This window comes from Microplitis demolitor, chromosome 2, assembly GCF_026212275.2.
Source record: "Microplitis demolitor isolate Queensland-Clemson2020A chromosome 2, iyMicDemo2.1a, whole genome shotgun sequence".
Taxonomy (NCBI): domain Eukaryota; kingdom Metazoa; phylum Arthropoda; class Insecta; order Hymenoptera; family Braconidae; genus Microplitis; species Microplitis demolitor.
The window spans coordinates 11,365,452-11,383,175 of NC_068546.1; the positions used below are offsets into that span (position 1 = coordinate 11,365,452).

At 36.9% G+C, this 17,724-nt stretch overlaps 1 protein-coding gene across 1 annotated transcript in view; it reads left to right on the top strand.

The window, feature by feature from the left end:
* LOC128667338 (lachesin-like) overlaps positions 1-17,724 on the top strand; it is a 1,084,098-nt gene that overhangs the window by 920,831 nt on the left and 145,543 nt on the right. The window contains exon 8 of the mRNA XM_053736998.1: positions 15,896-15,971. Coding sequence (XP_053592973.1) covers positions 15,896-15,971 — 76 coding nt within the window. The remainder of the gene's footprint in view (positions 1-15,895; positions 15,972-17,724) is intronic.

The following is a 17,724-nucleotide window of genomic DNA, read 5'->3' on the forward strand; positions in this document are numbered from 1 at the left end:
TAAAATGAGCGAATAAACTAATGGATCTGGTTTAGGCGAGGTTACTTAAACAATTAAAAATTACACAGATTTTATTACCAAATAAATTTTAGATTTATTTACACTGATTTACACCTTAAAATTATGAGAATTATATACAAGAGTGAATGCGACTAGATAATTTATATGCGATAGCGAATGCAACTCAATGATTTTAGTCACGTATAAAATTGACACGCGGTCAGTAGCGGTTAATTCAATGATAATTAATTAACAATTAATTATTGTCACAAGAACAATTCATTTATTCTCAATAAATAGCAGCCTTGATGTACTGTCTAAATATTGAGGATAATTTAGCGTAGCGATTTGATTTAATATTACACAAGAATAATAAGCGAAGCTGTTCAAGCACGAGGTTGCACGTAGCAAAGACACGTTGTAGAAAGAATAATGGTAGCGTCGTTGAATCGTCGAGAAGCTTGGTGTCGACGTGGCAGCTTTGCTGCATATAACGAATTTTCCTATTGGCTTAAAAGCGCGCCAACTGGTATCAGTTGATAGCGAACTATCTCATAGGCTGACCAATATAAAACGAATTTTGTGATTGGTCAGCTTGTAGCGGGTTCTCAGGGCGTCTTGACACGATCCTGAGTTAGAAATTGTATGTGCCGGGCCCGAATAGCGAGTGACCCGGCACTATTCTGACCTTCAGTCAGTAGCGAGCTCGGCTTCTCCCGAAACGAGCGGAAATGCACGAAGCTTGATTTAAATTAATCAAGCTCGTGACTGAACATTCTCCCCAGCGCTGGCGACTGTGTCGACTGGATTGTCTTCTGGAGAGTGCACTGGTAGTACACTCAGCTTGGCGATTGGTCGTACGAGTTCCGTGGTAGCGGTCTTCAGCGTGACTACTCGAGTCAGGCCATCTCTGCCTGGTTGTAATGCGAGTACTCGAGCAAGCGGCCATTTCGATGGTGGGAATCTTTCATCAGTCAACAAGACTAATGAACCCACTTTGATGTTGTTTTGCGGATTATGCCATTTCGAAATAGATTGATGACGTTGCAGGTACTCTGATGACCATCTACTCCAAAATCTCTGGAACATTTGTTGTAATTGTTGCCAGCGTGACAACGTAGCTGAATTATTCTCCAGTAGCGAGGGCCCAGGTACAGCGATTAGCGGTTCACCGATGAGAAAATGTCCAGGAGTTAGCGCGGTTACATCTGCAGGATCTTTAGATAGCGGAGCGATCGGTCTTGAATTTAACACAGCCTCAATCTGTGTTAAGACTGTAGCGAGTTGGTCGTAAGTCAATAGCGATTCACCAATAGTTCGTATGAGATGGAACTTGATTGACTTTACGGCTGCTTCCCACTTGCCACCAAAGTGAGGAGCGCTTGGTGGGTTGAACTTTCAATCTGTGCCATCCGTAGCGAGTAAATACTGAAGTTCCTTTAGTTGTCTCGATCCTGCTGCGAATTCTTTCTTTAGCGTGGCGTCTGCTCCTACGAAATTTGTACCACAGTCCGAGTATAGGATACTGCAGGCACCTCTTCGACTAGTGAATCTTCTAAATGCTGCGACGAAAGCGTCAGTAGAGTAATCGGTGACAATTTCAATGTGTATAGCGGACGTAGCGAGACATACAAACACAGCGATCCATCCTTTATAGGTTTTGGCACCTCGACCTTGGAAAGTCTTCAGTGTTACTGGCCCAGCGTAGTCTATTCCAGTGTGTAAGAATGCTTTAGATGGTCTTACACGAGCGGATGGCAATTGTCCCATTAATTGTTGTGCACGAACACCTCTATGTCTCGTGCACACGACGCAACGAAGAATGTGTGATCTGACTGGAACTTGACCACCTTCTATCCAGACAGATCTCCGTAGATCAGCAAGAGTCAATTGAGTTCCCCCGTGGAATGTTCTTTGATGCGAATGATCTATCAATAGCGTACTTAAGCGTGATGATCTTGGTAATATGGCTGGGTTCTTCTGTTCATCATCCAGCAGCGAATTCTTCAAGCGACCGCCGACTCTGAGTACTCCGTTGTAGTCGACGTAGGGGATCAATTTAGCGAGATGATGATTTCGATGTAGAGAATCACCATCTTTCAATAGCTTCAGCTCTTGCGAATAGTACTGGCTTTGCGTATACTTGATCAGCAAAGTCTTTGCGAGTTCCAGGTCAACTGTAGAGAGTGGTGTGTCCAGTGTGGACTGTGGCACTTTTTTAAATTTAGCGTTGGCACGAAGACAGATTCCAAGCGTGCGAAGTAAAAGTGACAACTTAGAGAATTTTTCTAGTAGCGTGTATAGCGGGTGTGAATCTGCCTTGAAGATGGTAAAAACCAGACCTGGACGTTCTTCAAGATGTGATACCGTCTGCGTAGGGATATCAGAAAGATGGCCAGTTATCTTTTGATTGACTGAGCCACTTTGGTCCCGTCCACCATTGCGAATGCTGTTCTAGTTTGGCTGCTGTTAAACTTCTTGAAGGGCAGTCAGCTGGGTTAAGTCTCCCAGGAACAAAATCCCAGTTGACACTTGGTAGCGATTCTTGAATCTTGGTAACTCTGTTGCGAATGTAGACTTTCCATCTAGCTGGGTTGTTTCGTATCAACGTTAAGGATACAGCGGAGTCTGTCCACATGAAGACTGGAACGTTTTGATGTTTCAAAACCTTCTTGACGTAGAGTACCAGTTGAGCGAGTAAGACAGCGGCATTGAGCTCCATTCTTGGTATAGTTATAGGCTTCAGTGGAGCAACTTGTGTTTTGGCACACACTAGCGAGATATTGGAGCCTCCAGTAGCGTCAGTAACTTTTAGATAAACTACAGCAGCCATAGCGAGTTGTGAAGCGTCAGAGAATCCATGTAATTCAATTGATACACCATTTTTAACATGATTCCAGCGAGGTATCTGAATCTTCGAGATCTGATGTAGTTCATCTCGAAACAAATTCCATTCTTGAAGAAGCGACGGTGATAGCGTAGCATCCCAGTCAAAGTTCTGCAGCCAGAGCTTCTGCATGAACATCTTGGCTCTCACGATGATCGGTGCCAAAAATCCCAGTGGGTCAAACAAGCGAGCAATTTCAGATAAAACTGTGCGTTTAGTTGTTGGTGATGCTTCTGGAAGCGAATAGCCGAACTGGAATTTATCCTGTGTTGAATTCCAGGTTAGCCCGAGCACTTTTACTGTAGTATCCCCAAGCTCTCTTGGTGTATCTTCTTGGGTTTCAACTGGAGCGACTTGAGAGAGTAATTCGGTTGAATTACTTGCCCACTTGGCAAGCGGAAAACATCCTGTGGCACATATATTTTTTGTGTCGAGAGCAACTTGGATTGCCTCAGCGAGTTCATCTGCACCTCCATAGATGTCATCAACATAGCGTGTGTTAGTTAGCGGTTCAACAGCCTTCGGAAATTTATTCCCTTGGTCTTCAGCGAGTTGTAAGAGTGCTCTTCCAGCGAGATATGGAGCCGATGTTGTTCCATAAGTAACAGTAGCGAGTGCAAATACTATTGGGATGTCATCTTCGTCAAACCAGAGTATGCACTGTAGATGATGATCTTCCTTGTCAACTGCAATCTGACGAAACATTTTTGTTACGTTAGTAGCGAATAGATAGCGATGGCAGCGGATGCGAATAAGTACATCACTGATGTCAACTTGAATCTTTGGGCCCACATGAAGTATCTCGTTGACAGATACGCCAGATGTAGTTTTCCAGGACCCATTGAATACCACCCTGAGCTTGGTGGTAGTGCTCTGCTCTTTCAGAACCCCATGATGAGGCAACAGGTAGCTGTTCGGTGGTAATTCCTTTAATTTCAGACGTTTCATGTGTCCCAAGTCTTCATACTCCTTCAAGAAGTCGAAGTACAACTTCTTGTAGACTGGATCAGCTTCCAATCGTTTGCGAAGACGTAGTAAAGCGTATTGTGCAGCTCTGAGCGAATCACCCAGTTGACTTGGCGAAGATTTAAGCGGCAAGCGAACGACATATCGACCATCAGACTGTCTGTAGTGTGTATTGACAAAGTGTTGTTCACACTCTTCTTCTTCTTCAGTATAGCGTGTAGCGAATTCTGTCTGTGGCTCTTCTTGGTACCAAAACTTGCTTAACAAGTCTTGTAGTTGATGATCAACAGCGACATGATGACCATAAGCGGTCAATTTTGCTGTAGCGGTGTCCACAGATCCATATATGATCCAGCTAAGCGATGTTGACTGAGCGACTGGGTCATTGTCACTTCCTTTTCGTATTTTAGCGTTGATTATATGTGCAGCTGGTGCTGCACCCAGAATGATGTCAATAGGTCGTGATGTCAAGAAGTCTGGATCAGCGAGTTGTAGCCCAGTTAGATGAGGCCATTTCTTCTTTTTAGTTAGCGTAAATGACGGTAAGTTTACCGTCAATAGAGCAAGCACATGAGCTTGGATAGTAATAGAAGCGATTTTGTGTAGCGAATGCAGCGTCATCTTGCATGACCCAAGCGAATGCCCAGCTGACACATAACCAATCCCACGTAATGGTACAGCTGCTTTACTGAGTTGAATATCCAGATTCTTGATTAGCGAATGCGTAACAAAGGACAACTTCGATCCTTGATCAATAAGTACACGGGCAGTACATGTACTTCCTGTTAGCGAATTCAACTTAACAATAGCGGTAGCGAGTAAAACATTGAGCGAATGAGCTGAAAGCAGACTAAGTTAGCGAATTCAAAACAAAAGTTCCCAAAATTGGAACTATTTGTTACCTGGGTCAGCTACAGGAGCGTCCTGTTCTGGTTTAGCGGCAGCACCATCTTCAAGGTGCGTCGACGTGTGATGTGGCTGACCACAATGGCGGCACTTCTGCTTAGTCCTGCAGTCAGCGTAGCGGTGGCGTCCCAAACAGTTGAAGCATAATCGGAAATGCTGAACAATAGTTCTTCTGTTCAGTGGCGACGCCTTCTGGTAGCTGGGGCAAAAGAGAACGAAATGCTTCTCCTTGCAGATTGGGCACATGCCCGGTTCACTCGTACGCTCCTTGGGAGTGAAAGCGACGTAGCTAGCGGAACCAGTGGATGTAGATGGCGTTGATCTAGCAGGAGTAGCGGATTTACTGTTCACAAACTTAACTGTTTTGTTCGTAGTGGCTGACTTAGCGTAAGACTTTGGTGATAGTGGTCTCTCACTGGTACTCTTAGACTGCGTAGAGGTTATTTTAGCGCCAATCTCTGAGTTTTCCCACGCACGGACCTTGGCCTTGAGCATGTCGTGCAGCTGTTGGTAAGTGGGAAACTCGTTGGATAACCCAAGCGAAGCCATCCATTCCACCCTCAGATCTGAAAGCAAGCAGCGAACAGTCAAACGAATTAAAAAGGGGTCCAACTCACCAATTGGAATTCCCAGTGCAGCGATAGCGTCCAGCGATTTCTTGTTAGCGAGTAACAGTGCATCCAAATCAGCAGCAGAGTGTGAAGTTAGCGGTTGGCCATCCAGCAAATCATCGATATGCATATCGAGCAATCGACGTGGATTTGTGTAGCGAGTATTCAGCAACTCCCAAGCGGGTTGGAAAGCGTCATCTGTGATCTGGAGATTAGCGAGTAGTGCAGCCGCCTCACCTTTTACCTTCGTCTTCAGGTGATGCATCTTCTGAGACCCAGTTAGCGAATCTTCATTAATGACGAGAGACGTGAACAAGTCCTTGAACGAGTCCCACTCGTCATACGACCCTTGGAAGGTTGGCAGTTTAATTTGGGGCAGGTTAGATTTATGCACTCCACCAAAGTAAGCGGTCTGATCGTGATTAGCAGGCTGGGCTTCATGAGCAGGCTCTGGAGCGGGTCTAGCAGCGCTGAGTTTCACTCTAAGAGAGGTATAAGCAACGTTAGCGGTTTCATAAGCGTTACCTGTATGATATTCGTTGGTAATGATCTCAGGTACATCTTCATATAGCCTCTCGTGAGTCGAATTGAAGCGGTTCCACAACTCCGACAGGTCAGCGAGTTCAGCGTCAATGGCGGCGGCACCTTGGGTAGCGAGTACAGCGTCAGTCAAGCGGTTGGACATATTGCGCATCGTGTCGATGCGTTGCATTTGAAGAGCGATTTGAGCTTCGGCGGCCATCTTGTAGATGCGTGGCACAAAATGGACGCGATACGTGAACCCGACGCTAAGTTTTCGATCTTTTCTAACTTAATGTCTTTTTTACACCGGTGTGTAAAATAGATCACCCCGGGCAGCACTCTAGCAGTGCTCAGCAATGCCCACGGCACTTAGCGATTTTCACGACACAAACTGACACTACACTTTTTCTCACAATTTTTTTTCCAATTAAACAATTAAAAATTACACAGATTTTATTACCAAATAAATTTTAGATTTATTTACACTGATTTACACCTTAAAATTATGAGAATTATATACAAGAGTGAATGCGACTAGATAATTTATACGCGATAGCGAATGCAACTCAATGATTTTAGTCACGTATAAAATTGACACGCGGTCAGTAGCGGTTAATTCAATGATAATTAATTAACAATTAATTATTGTCACAAGAACAATTTATTTATTCTCAATAAATAGCAGCCTTGATGTACTGTCTAAATATTGAGGATAATTTAGCGTAGCGATTTGATTTAATATTACACAAGAATAATAAGCGAAGCTGTTCAAGCACGAGGTTGCACGTAGCAAAGACACGTTGTAGAAAGAATAATGGTAGCGTCGTTGAATCGTCGAGAAGCTTGGTGTCGACGTGGCAGCTTTGCTGCATATAACGAATTTTCCTATTGGCTTAAAAGCGCGCCAACTGGTATCAGTTGATAGCGAACTATCTCATAGGCTGACCAATATAAAACGAATTTTGTGATTGGTCAGCTTGTAGCGGGTTCTCAGGACGTCTTGACACGATCCTGAGTTAGAAATTGTATGTGCCGGGCCCGAATAGCGAGTGACCCGGCACTATTCTGACCTTCAGTCAGTAGCGAGCTCGGCTTCTCCCGAACCGAGCGGAAATGCACGAAGCTTGATTTAAATTAATCAAGCTCGTGACTGAACACTAATCAATTCGGGATTATTAATTAAAGTAAGAATCAATCAAGATAATATATATCTTCTCTCCCAATAAATTTTTTTTTTAGCTTAAACTTTTTTTTTTGTTGAAGCGTACAAAAATTCTCACGTTAAAAAATTAGTAGTTATTCTAAGAATGTTTATTTTCTTCAAACTAAAAAATGCTATTGGTTCTAAAAACTAACACATATATCTTGCTAGAAAAAATATCTCCTCTGTTAACAAAATAAAACTCTATAAACAAGTGAAAATTGTTTGATTTAAGCGTAAGAATATGTTGACTTGAAAAACAATATTTTGATTCAAAATGACTTTTTACTGCAAGAAAATTTTGATTTTCTGCATTGATAAAAAAAATGATCGAAAATCAAGAATGTTTTTGTTTGACTTAAATTAACTGTTTTTCCTGCACTGATAAAAATCGTGTTTTCTTCCGAAATACGCGGCGTACTTGGCCTATCCGAACTTGAGTCAACTGAATTTCAATTGATTTACAAACAAGGAAATTGAAACAAGTTCATAGGGAGATTTTAATAAAAGACTTTACGGTTTTAGGCTTACTATGGAAATATTTCTCTCAAAAACAATGTATTTGATAAAACCAAGTGTGAGATTACAGTAAAAAATAAGAGTTAGAGCTGAAATCGTCTATGTATGTGTTAATGCAAGAATTTTTTATGCTCCAACCAAAACAAAAAAGTTGCTTAAACTAAGAGATAAACGTCACCAGAACAAAGCAACTGCAGCGGGAGTAGTTTGGTGCTCGCCACCAGATCGCGCCCACCTTTTGTATTGTATCCCTGGAAAGAAACTTATTTCAGAAGTATTATATTCCAAGCTTGAGAACGATCCTGGCATAAATACTTCTTTGTTATCCAACTGAGTGACAAGAATCATTTTTGATTGTAATATAGGATATACTAAATTACATTAAGACATTAATGTTCAATATTAATGTTTCCCAAAATAATTTTTGTTATAATAAAAAAATATCAAGTACGTTCATTGTGAAAGAAAAAAAAATTTCTTAATTTGTCACGTAAATATTGGCTAGTAAGAGAAAAAAATTCAGTAATAATGAACCAAAATCTGCAGTACAGATCGCTAAATAATTTTATTTTTTGCAGTACTAAATCATGGAAATGGTAACAATGATTGTTTAGTTACAATAAGTCAAATCAGTACATTCTCAGAAAGTTCGATTTTCTAGTGTGTACATCTAGACACAAATACTTATTCCTACAATTATAAATGATCTGAAGAACTAATTGTACATTGTTAACATCACTATAATCTTATTGCTCATTGGACTAAGAATAAATTATTTACTACAATATAAATTATAGATATGTTAACTTTTTCTTAGTATTTGTAGCTAAAAATAGTAAGAATGACTATGTAGTCGTAGATTATTTTACTATAGTGTATTAGTTACTGAAACTGATTTAGTTTAGCTGAGTCGTCTGTGAACTATGATTTCTTAGTTCAGAAAACCGATTTTTTCTCTCAGTGTAAACTAAATTTAACGATGAATAATTCTCCAGTTCAATCAACAACAAGATATGACACGACTATTGATGCAGTTTTCTCAAGAAATATAGAAAATTTGCAGAGTAGAATTTATGTTTCTCATTTCAGTTATCATAAACCAATCATATCTGAAGTATGATAGTAATTAAATTATTGTTTTAAAATGTATGGTGGTCGATGTTAATGTAGATTTATATATTACTATTAGTGTTACATCGACAATAAATGGTTTTTTAAATTCTCATATGATGTATTTATTTTTAACTTAATCGCCATCTCGTACAACATCAAGGAAGTTTTACTTCAATCGCGTGTGAATGTTACACGCACTTTCATTTTTTTAATATTTTCAAGTGTAGAAATTCTAAAAAAATTCGATATTTTGATAACTTTTTCGATAATTATTATCATGGAAGTTCGAATGGTTCAGAATTTTTTTGATGATTTTCATTGAAGAAGTTCTAAAAAAGTTTGATATTTTCGGAACTTTTTCGATAATTTTAGTATAGAAGTTCTGAAAATATCGAGCTTTTTTTAACTTATACACTCAAACTATCGACAAATTTCTAAAAATAACGAACGTTCTTAGAATTTCTGCGCTTAAAAATATCGAACAAGTTCTGAAAATATCGAACTTTTTCAAAACTTCTTTCATGAAAATCATCCAAAAAGTTTCGAACCATTCTGAGATGAAAATTATCAATAAAATTCTAAAAATATTGAATTTTTCCACAACTGCTACAATTTATCGAAAAAGTTCTAGAAATATTGAACTTTTTTAGAAAACTTTTACTTAATTTGTAGGGGGTTATTTTTTCCTCGGGGGTTTATCTTCCTCTTTTTCCCAAAAAATTTTTTATGCTAACCATTTTGCGTCTAATTTTTTGAGGCATCTAAAAATCTGGTGGGCCATTTTGCCCCGGTAGCCCATTTAACCCCCCTACTCTCGCACACACACACATACATTTCATGTCACAAATTTTGGAGGTACTTTTTTGCCCTAGGGCCCCCCTCCCCCCAACTTTTTTAATGTTAAAATATTTGAGGATACCATTTCGCCTTTAATTTTCTGAGGCATTTAAAAATTTCGGGGGACCATTTCACCCCGATGGCTTATTTTAACTCTCCCTCGAACCATCCTCCTACTTTTCATGTCACGAATTTCGGAGGCACTTTTTTGTCCCTCGGGGACAATTTCGCCCAAGTACCACCTCCCCCCTTCCCAACTTTTTTAATTCATTTTACTTTCAAAGTTTCAAAGGCATCTAAGATTTTAGTTTGTAATGCTATTTGTATTGTCTTGCAAAAGTTCGAAAAAGTTCGGTTTTATAACAAATTTAGAAGTTCAACATGTCGAATTTTTTCGAACTTTTTTTTTACACGGGCAATTAGAGGGTAACAGTACTCATGTCATATCTACCCCTCTACAGATGAGTTCTCGAAAGTCCAACAAGGTTAATAAACACCGGGTGAAAGTTGAAGTTGATATCCATGCTGTACAGTCGTCAATGTCACCAGTACCCCGTTGTGAACAAGATGCCACCATGGATTCGAGAACTGTACCAGTGTGGAATATGAAACAAGTAGAGGCTAGAAAATATACTAAAGGGATTGCAGTCGAGATTAAGCCGAAAGTTACCGAATGTGAGAGCTGTGCGCGAGCAATAAGAAACGATGGTTATCCGTTTCTCAGTAAAACTCGTCTAATACGGTTTGGACGTAATCAGGACGGCTGATGTCAGCATTATTTTTGTAATATGATTTGTTTATTTGAATTATTTATTATAACGGGTATAGGGGCTTTTACCTCATTCAATAAAATAACCATATGTAAATAAAAATCATAAGACAGATTTTCATTTTTATATGGTTATTTTAATTAAAAAATATGTTTTTTATTTTTAAAATTTATTTCTTTGTCGCGTTTTTTTTTTCTCTTTTTAATATATGTCTGCGGCTATTTATGTCTTTTTCAACAATATATATAGACAAATTTTAATCATAAAATTATAATATATGAAAAATACTTATATTTGGCGCATGAGACGTTGCTATGGGGTATAACTTCTCAAGTACTGCACCGAATGATTCCATTCAAGTCGCAATCGAAAGTGAGTCATTTATTTATATGGTATATCTAAGGTAATTTTAGATCGAAATTTAACAGATTTTTTTAAATTTCATAATTAAATTTGTGTGTCAACAAATTGATAATTGATTCGGGTATAGAAATACGCTGAAAATTCTTGCGCTTTCATATTGTTCGGTGCATACTTGGCGCGAGACTTGGCCGCGTCTCTTGATCTGACTGTTATGTCCGGATTTAATTAATTTATAAATTATTAAGTATTGGAAATTGTCGAGTGGGCCTCAAGTGAGAGGCGCCAGGATAACAGGGTGATTTTCCTAGAGAATTAGCTCTAGGTTTAATTTTTATTGTAAGAACGTCATTTATACGTCAGAGAAATTGGTAATTTTATCTACCTTTCGTTGTTGCTGCTTACTTGCAAGTTGATTTTTGTGATCTTGGGACTGCAAACTCCCGTAGACGGCTTCTGTTGGTCTCTGATCGAAAGGTGACTTGGTCCAGAAAGAGGGGATGTGGTTTTTAATATTAGAAATAATCTAATATTCTGGTTTTCCCAATGATAGATGTTTATCGAATAATTTCCCTATGGGCCCGCCGTACTCACTTCACAAGATGTTAAATTGTTCTTAACACTAAGGTTCTTTTCACTCTAGTCTCTAAGATTTGCACTTAACTATTGAACTTAAGCTTAAGGTTTTACACTTTGAATTTATTGAGTCTTTAGCTCATTTGGGTTCGGTATGAATCCCCGACTCCAGCAATTCAGTCGGACGAGAATTGCTGTTTACACTATTAACAATTGTTATGAATTCACTTACGCCTTCTCGTGTTGTATGCAAGCGGTCTTTCCCGTGTGGTGAGTTTTGGAAAAGAAAATATGAATTTGAAAAGACGATTTTGAATAGAAATTGGACGGTAACAAGCAACTTGCCACGCCTCCTCGAGTGCAATATCGAGACGATCTTCCCGTGAGATTTTATAGTAACTTGACTGTTTAGATATTATTAATGAATATGAGCTAATCGGTTTAAGAGAAATAGAAAATAGAAAAAGAAGCTTGCCTAAACGTAACACGGTTTAGAACTCACGCGGGCCAGCAAGGAAGATACATTAGCTTCTCAAGCGTCATAGGCTCCCGCATCTTGGTATTCGTTGTTTTTATTACCTCGGTTCGCGGTTCTGGAGGGAATAATTTAGGATATATTATTGGATGAATTTAGAATACAGTCAAGTGTAATTCCCTGATTGGAGGGAATGTTGACGACGTGCAACGAGGTGTTGGCAGAAGTTGCTGTCCTTAAAATTGTTAACGCTGCACTTTACAGCGAGCGCGGTAAAGAGGCCCCTTTAAATACACAGCAAGCCAGATATAACATGATTAAAGTGGTTTCTTTCATCTGGTTTTCTGAGGGCTAAATCGTTCTCGTTTTCTGTAATTGTAATAGCCATTGATCGGTGAATTCGGTGAGACTTCTTCATTCTGTTATCTTATATGTCAGAACCTCTTAACGCTCACTATAGTTGGTAAATACGAATCCCAATCACCCAGCAACCGGTCAGATAATAATTATATAATAGTCACCGTGAAAAATTTTTTAATCAGACTTTATATGACCCGATGTGGCCAAATTGAAAAATCTGATATATCAATATCTGCCCTGATATAATCTGATAAGTCCATATATACTTTTTGATATGTTATGATATAATCTGACATGTCCTAATACAGTCTGATATGATAATTGGCCATGTTAGGCAAGATCAAACTATATCAACTTGATATGTTCATATTAAATTAAATATGTCGTGATCTGGCTTGATATGCTTATGTATAATATTTTTGTGTCCTATTGTAACCTGATATAACCTGATAAGGATAAATATATTTTGATATGCTTGTGAGAAAATATCTTGATCAGGTTTGGTATGGCTTGATATGCCCTGATTTAGGCACATATACTAGTTTTTTTGCGTGTTTTACAAACACATTTATTTTGTAAAATAATGAAGATACGACCAAATAACGTAAAACTGTACGGAAAAATTGATTTTATAATGACTCATAAAATCTAATAAAGTCTGTTAAATTTTTTTATTCACCGCATTTCTAAATATTATAAAATATACAAACCCTATTAAAAATTTGTTTCAATAAGTGATCGAGACCAATATTAGGAAAGCAACTAGAATTTTGAAGTTTTAATAATGAATTTAGATACAAAAAACTGATATATCGAATTGAAAAATTTTAAATTAAATTTGAAAAAGTTTTACTCCTTATTTTTTTATTAATTTACCAAAAGAAGTAGTTCTTGCCCCGTTATTAATGGGTGTACTGCTGAAAGTCTCGTTATTCTATAAACTATATCATAACTGAACATAATACAAATAACAATATTAATCATTTAGCTAATGTCTTTAATTTTCTTAAGTTCAATTTTATTCACATAAACATAATCAACCTCTTATTTCAAGTTTGTGATTTAGTACAGTGGTTATTAGATCAGACTTTAAATCTAAAAGACTTGGAATCGAGTCCATGAGTTGGCTGGATTTTTTTTTTTTTCATGACAATTATTGTGTATACAACGTTACAAACCTATAAACAATTATATAAAATTATATATAAATTTTATTCCCGAAATAACAATGTTGATCGAAGTATATATGTGTTGATATTTCCATATCAGAACATATCAAATCTGATCTGTGCATATCAGGCCTGATAAGGCCAGTTCATGACAGGCCATCTCAGAAAATTTTTTCAAGGGTAGTCATCGCTAGTGAATGGAAATGTCCACTTTAGATCATTATCAAAGCTTTCAGAGAGTGACAGATCAGATTTACCAAGGTTTTTGTTTAAAAAATCGGTCTCTTTGTTGACCCTGCGGGCCACCTCCAACATTTCCCGCTGTTTTCGAGCTCCTTGAGCTCGAAAAAATCGTTGTGAATATACTTTCGAGTTCTTCGAGCCCAAAAATACTTTTGCATACCTTTGTTTTCGAAAAAAAATGTTTTTGACCATTTTTTCTCCAACGATATCTCTAGAGCGAATTGAACAATTAAGATGTTTAAGGTGGCAATCGACGCGTTTTATTGAGTTCTACAGCTGATTAGATTTTGAAATTGATTTATCAAGTCGGTTTTGAGAAATTTCGAAAATACTACAAAAAAATTTTTTTTTTAATTCTTTCGACAATGGTTTCTCTTGAACGGATGAACTGATTTTGATGGTTGAGGTGGCGTTTGACGCAGCTTATGAAGCTTCAGAGCCCAGTTGATTTTGAAATTGATCCATAAAGAACATAAAAAGTTATCCGGAAAAAACATTTTTTAAAATATTTTATTTTTGGAATATCTCTAAACGAGCCATACCAATCAAGCTCAATTTTTTATCAGCTTTTAGATATTGACAAGCCACGTATAACGGGTGGACCTGGCTGGTCTAGCTCTTGTCCAGGCCACGGTTACTTAATATTAACTTAATTAATATAATCTGAGCTGAGAGGGGGGGGGCTCGCCTCGTTCCCTGAAATTTGAGCTTATTAATTATTAAGGAAAAGGAATACCTGGTGGTTTATTTAGTGAAAGATTTTGGTTTGTATTATCAAAGAGAAAATATTATATTTATTCAACCAAATACCCATTTACAATATTAAAATTTCCCCAATAGAATTTATTAGAATTTAATTTATTATATAAGTTTTGATATTTTAATTTACGAGGGAGGGACCAAGTATAAATTTAATCTGGGGAAGATGGAATCCCACTTACGCTGTATCTTACTGCATGCTCCATCCTTGTAGTCGTAGATACAAAATGACCTTCAATAAGCGTAGGCAGCAAACGTGGCAGCAACGTTGTAAGCCCAATCTTCGGTGCAAGGAAATCGCAGGAAATGAACAACAGTGGTGTGATAACACTCACGAATTTTATCGGCACAAATCAAATTTAACATTAACTTTACTAAACGACCGCGTATAGATATTTGATTAGAAATGCGGTCACTTAAAACGTTTTTCAAACAGATAATTCATAAAATAATTACTGCGTCTATTAATAACGGACAAACAAACTCAAAGATATAAAATAAATTAAATAAAATTATCACTGGACTAAATGACTAGATGTGACTAAACTTATCGTTAGGCCAGCTCAAGTAAATTATAATGAGCACTGTTAGTAGAGTTGGAACCTCGCTAAGTGTCATCAGTCCACTACCCTACTGGTCTACTCTGGGTGGTGGCCAGGGCCTAAGTCCTCGAGTAACTGCTTGCTAGCTCTCTTAAAGGAAAATTCTGAGGTCGGGAAAGTACCCCACTATTGTCTCACTAGAATTTGATCTAGGGGGCCTCTGACATGGCCCCGGGTGACTGATGAGTGTACATTAAGGTATAATTATTCAAATAGATGGCCGTAGGCCAACTAAACTTTGGCGCTCGATTCTAAAGTCGAAACGCATTGTTACACACGTCAAATGACTCCTTGACGATCCAAATGAGTTATCTGTTCAAAAGTTACAGATATTTACATACGTACATACATACATACATACGTACATACACTCGGACATCATCTTGAAATTATTCAAAATAGCTTCATAGAACCTCAAAACATCAAGATCTCTTAAAAATTCGATTTTTGAAAATTAGAGCAAAACCATTAATATCCGGAATGTTATATACTGAACTGCTAAATATAGAAGTTCATTCAGTAAGATCACCTTATATCGCTAATGAATAATTTCTTCCGAATGCTTTTTTAACTTCCAGCTAAGAAAATTAGAAATTTTCAAAAATTCGGGAAGTTATTGGTTTCGGTCCGATTTTCTACACCGCATTTCTATCAGATTTTGATGTTTTGAGGTTCTAAGAAGCTATTCTGACTTTACGATGATGCCTGAACGTATGTATGTGTGTATGTACGGAAGTATGTATATATCTGCAACTTTTAAACGGATGAATCGATTTTGATTGTCAAGGTGTCATTCGACGCAGCTTGTTAATATTTAAAAGCTGTGAAGCTCGCAGAGCTTGCAGAGCTTGAAGAGTTTGAAAATGTATTCACAACAATTTTCTCGAGCTCAAAGAGCTCAAAAACAGTGGGAAATTTTGGGGCTGGCCCGCAAGGCCAACTGATAGACCGATTTTTTTGTCTGAGTTTGTTATAATCCATCTTGACTCATCTTAATAAATATATATTTTATGTTGCAGCTTTCAGATTATGGAAGTTATAAGTGTGTAGCGAAAAATCCGAGAGGAGAAACGGATGGAACTATTCGTCTTTATAGTAAGTTACCACAATTTTATGTTATTCAATTCTAAAATAATGTTTTGTACGTACTCATAATATATTACATTTAATAATTTAATTATTATTTATTAATTCTAATTGTACTGTAACAATGTAAAGGACCGTGTATGCTAGCGCATTGTTACATAGAGCTAAAAGAAATTATAGATTATTCTTAAAATTTTTTCTCAGGTGATGGATTTACTATCTCTACTAGGTGATTTACAAAAAGTGGAATTGACTAATTAGTTTATAATCAAATAACTAGGGATCATTGACTCAGCTATAATTGTTCAAACAGATTATTAGTCCCGAATCGAAGTCACAAACTAACAGAATTGAAATTTATGTCAATGAACCTAAGGTGTGTCTGGTGCATAAATTTCTAGTTTATCCAGAAGGGCTAAGCGGATTCTAGTAAATGGGCCTTACACAAAGTGCCACTGTAAAAAAGCTGAGATCAGCCCACGTTTTCTGATCTAGATGAGGTATTTATTTAGGAAGTGATCCCGATCTCACTCAGCTCAAGAAGCTCGAAAACATTTTAGTGAATACATTTTTGAGCTTGAAAATACTCTTGAATCGAAGCGTTTTTTAATGCGATTTTTAAGCTTGAACAAGGTTTGTTTTATGCTAAAGTTTCAAAACTTAAGAATCGAAAATAATTAATGAACAAGCATTTTTAGAATTTTTATTCACGATCTTATTCATCTCAACAAATGTATTCGAACAGAAATCAATTTAAGTGATCAAAATAATGATTGAAACGAGTCGAAACTCAGATCAGAGAGTTAATATGTAAAATATCTGAGAATAATGTTAAAGACGGTGTTTATATAATACATGCTCAAAATTAACGACGTTAAATTCCTAGACTCGGCCTCATGAACTTTTTCATTAAACATTCATCACTTCTGATTGGTCAAATGCAGTGTTTAAACTTTCTGAAAGCATTCATGCATCCCTTCTACCGTAAAATTCGACGAAAATAGGCGTGATATATCCCTACTCTACAATTCAAGTTATCAAAATGTTCAAGAGAGGTTACCGGGGTAACTCACCTTTACCTAAAGCTGCATCACTAGCGAAAAAAATTCTCTAGATTACACATGAGCATTTAATTGATTGGCTAACGATTGTGGATTGCAATTAACTGATAAATTTATGTCACTTCAAATTTACATCCTGCACTCTAATTTTCTTAACAAGTCATTGAAAGTAAAAATAAATACTACATTGTAATGAAATGAAATCAAAGAAGGATATTAATAAACCTAAAATTTTAAGACTTGTTAGTTTTATATTCAGAAAAAAACTTCTTCAAGTTTTTATTTTAAATAATACATTTATTAGACTCTTTATTAGGTTAGTTTGCATGTTTATTGATTAATAAAATAATAAAATAAAAATATTATTTTAATTTTCATTAAGTATATAAGTATTCAATTTCAATTTTAATAATTAAGTAAATAAACACTTAAGTAATTTTTTATAAATAAATAAACTGAACCAAAGAAAAAAAACATTGATTTCTATGAAGACGAATTAATAAAATGATAGCGATCGCATGACACTGACGTTAAGCATATAACGACGTTTTAATTTTGAGCATTTATTATATAAAATATCGTAGACAACTAGTGACATCAAGTATAATACTCGATGGCACTAGCTATCTGAGATACTAATTGCCAATTTTATTGTTTATAATATCATTTGAACGAAATCACGTGTTGCATAACATTATGTG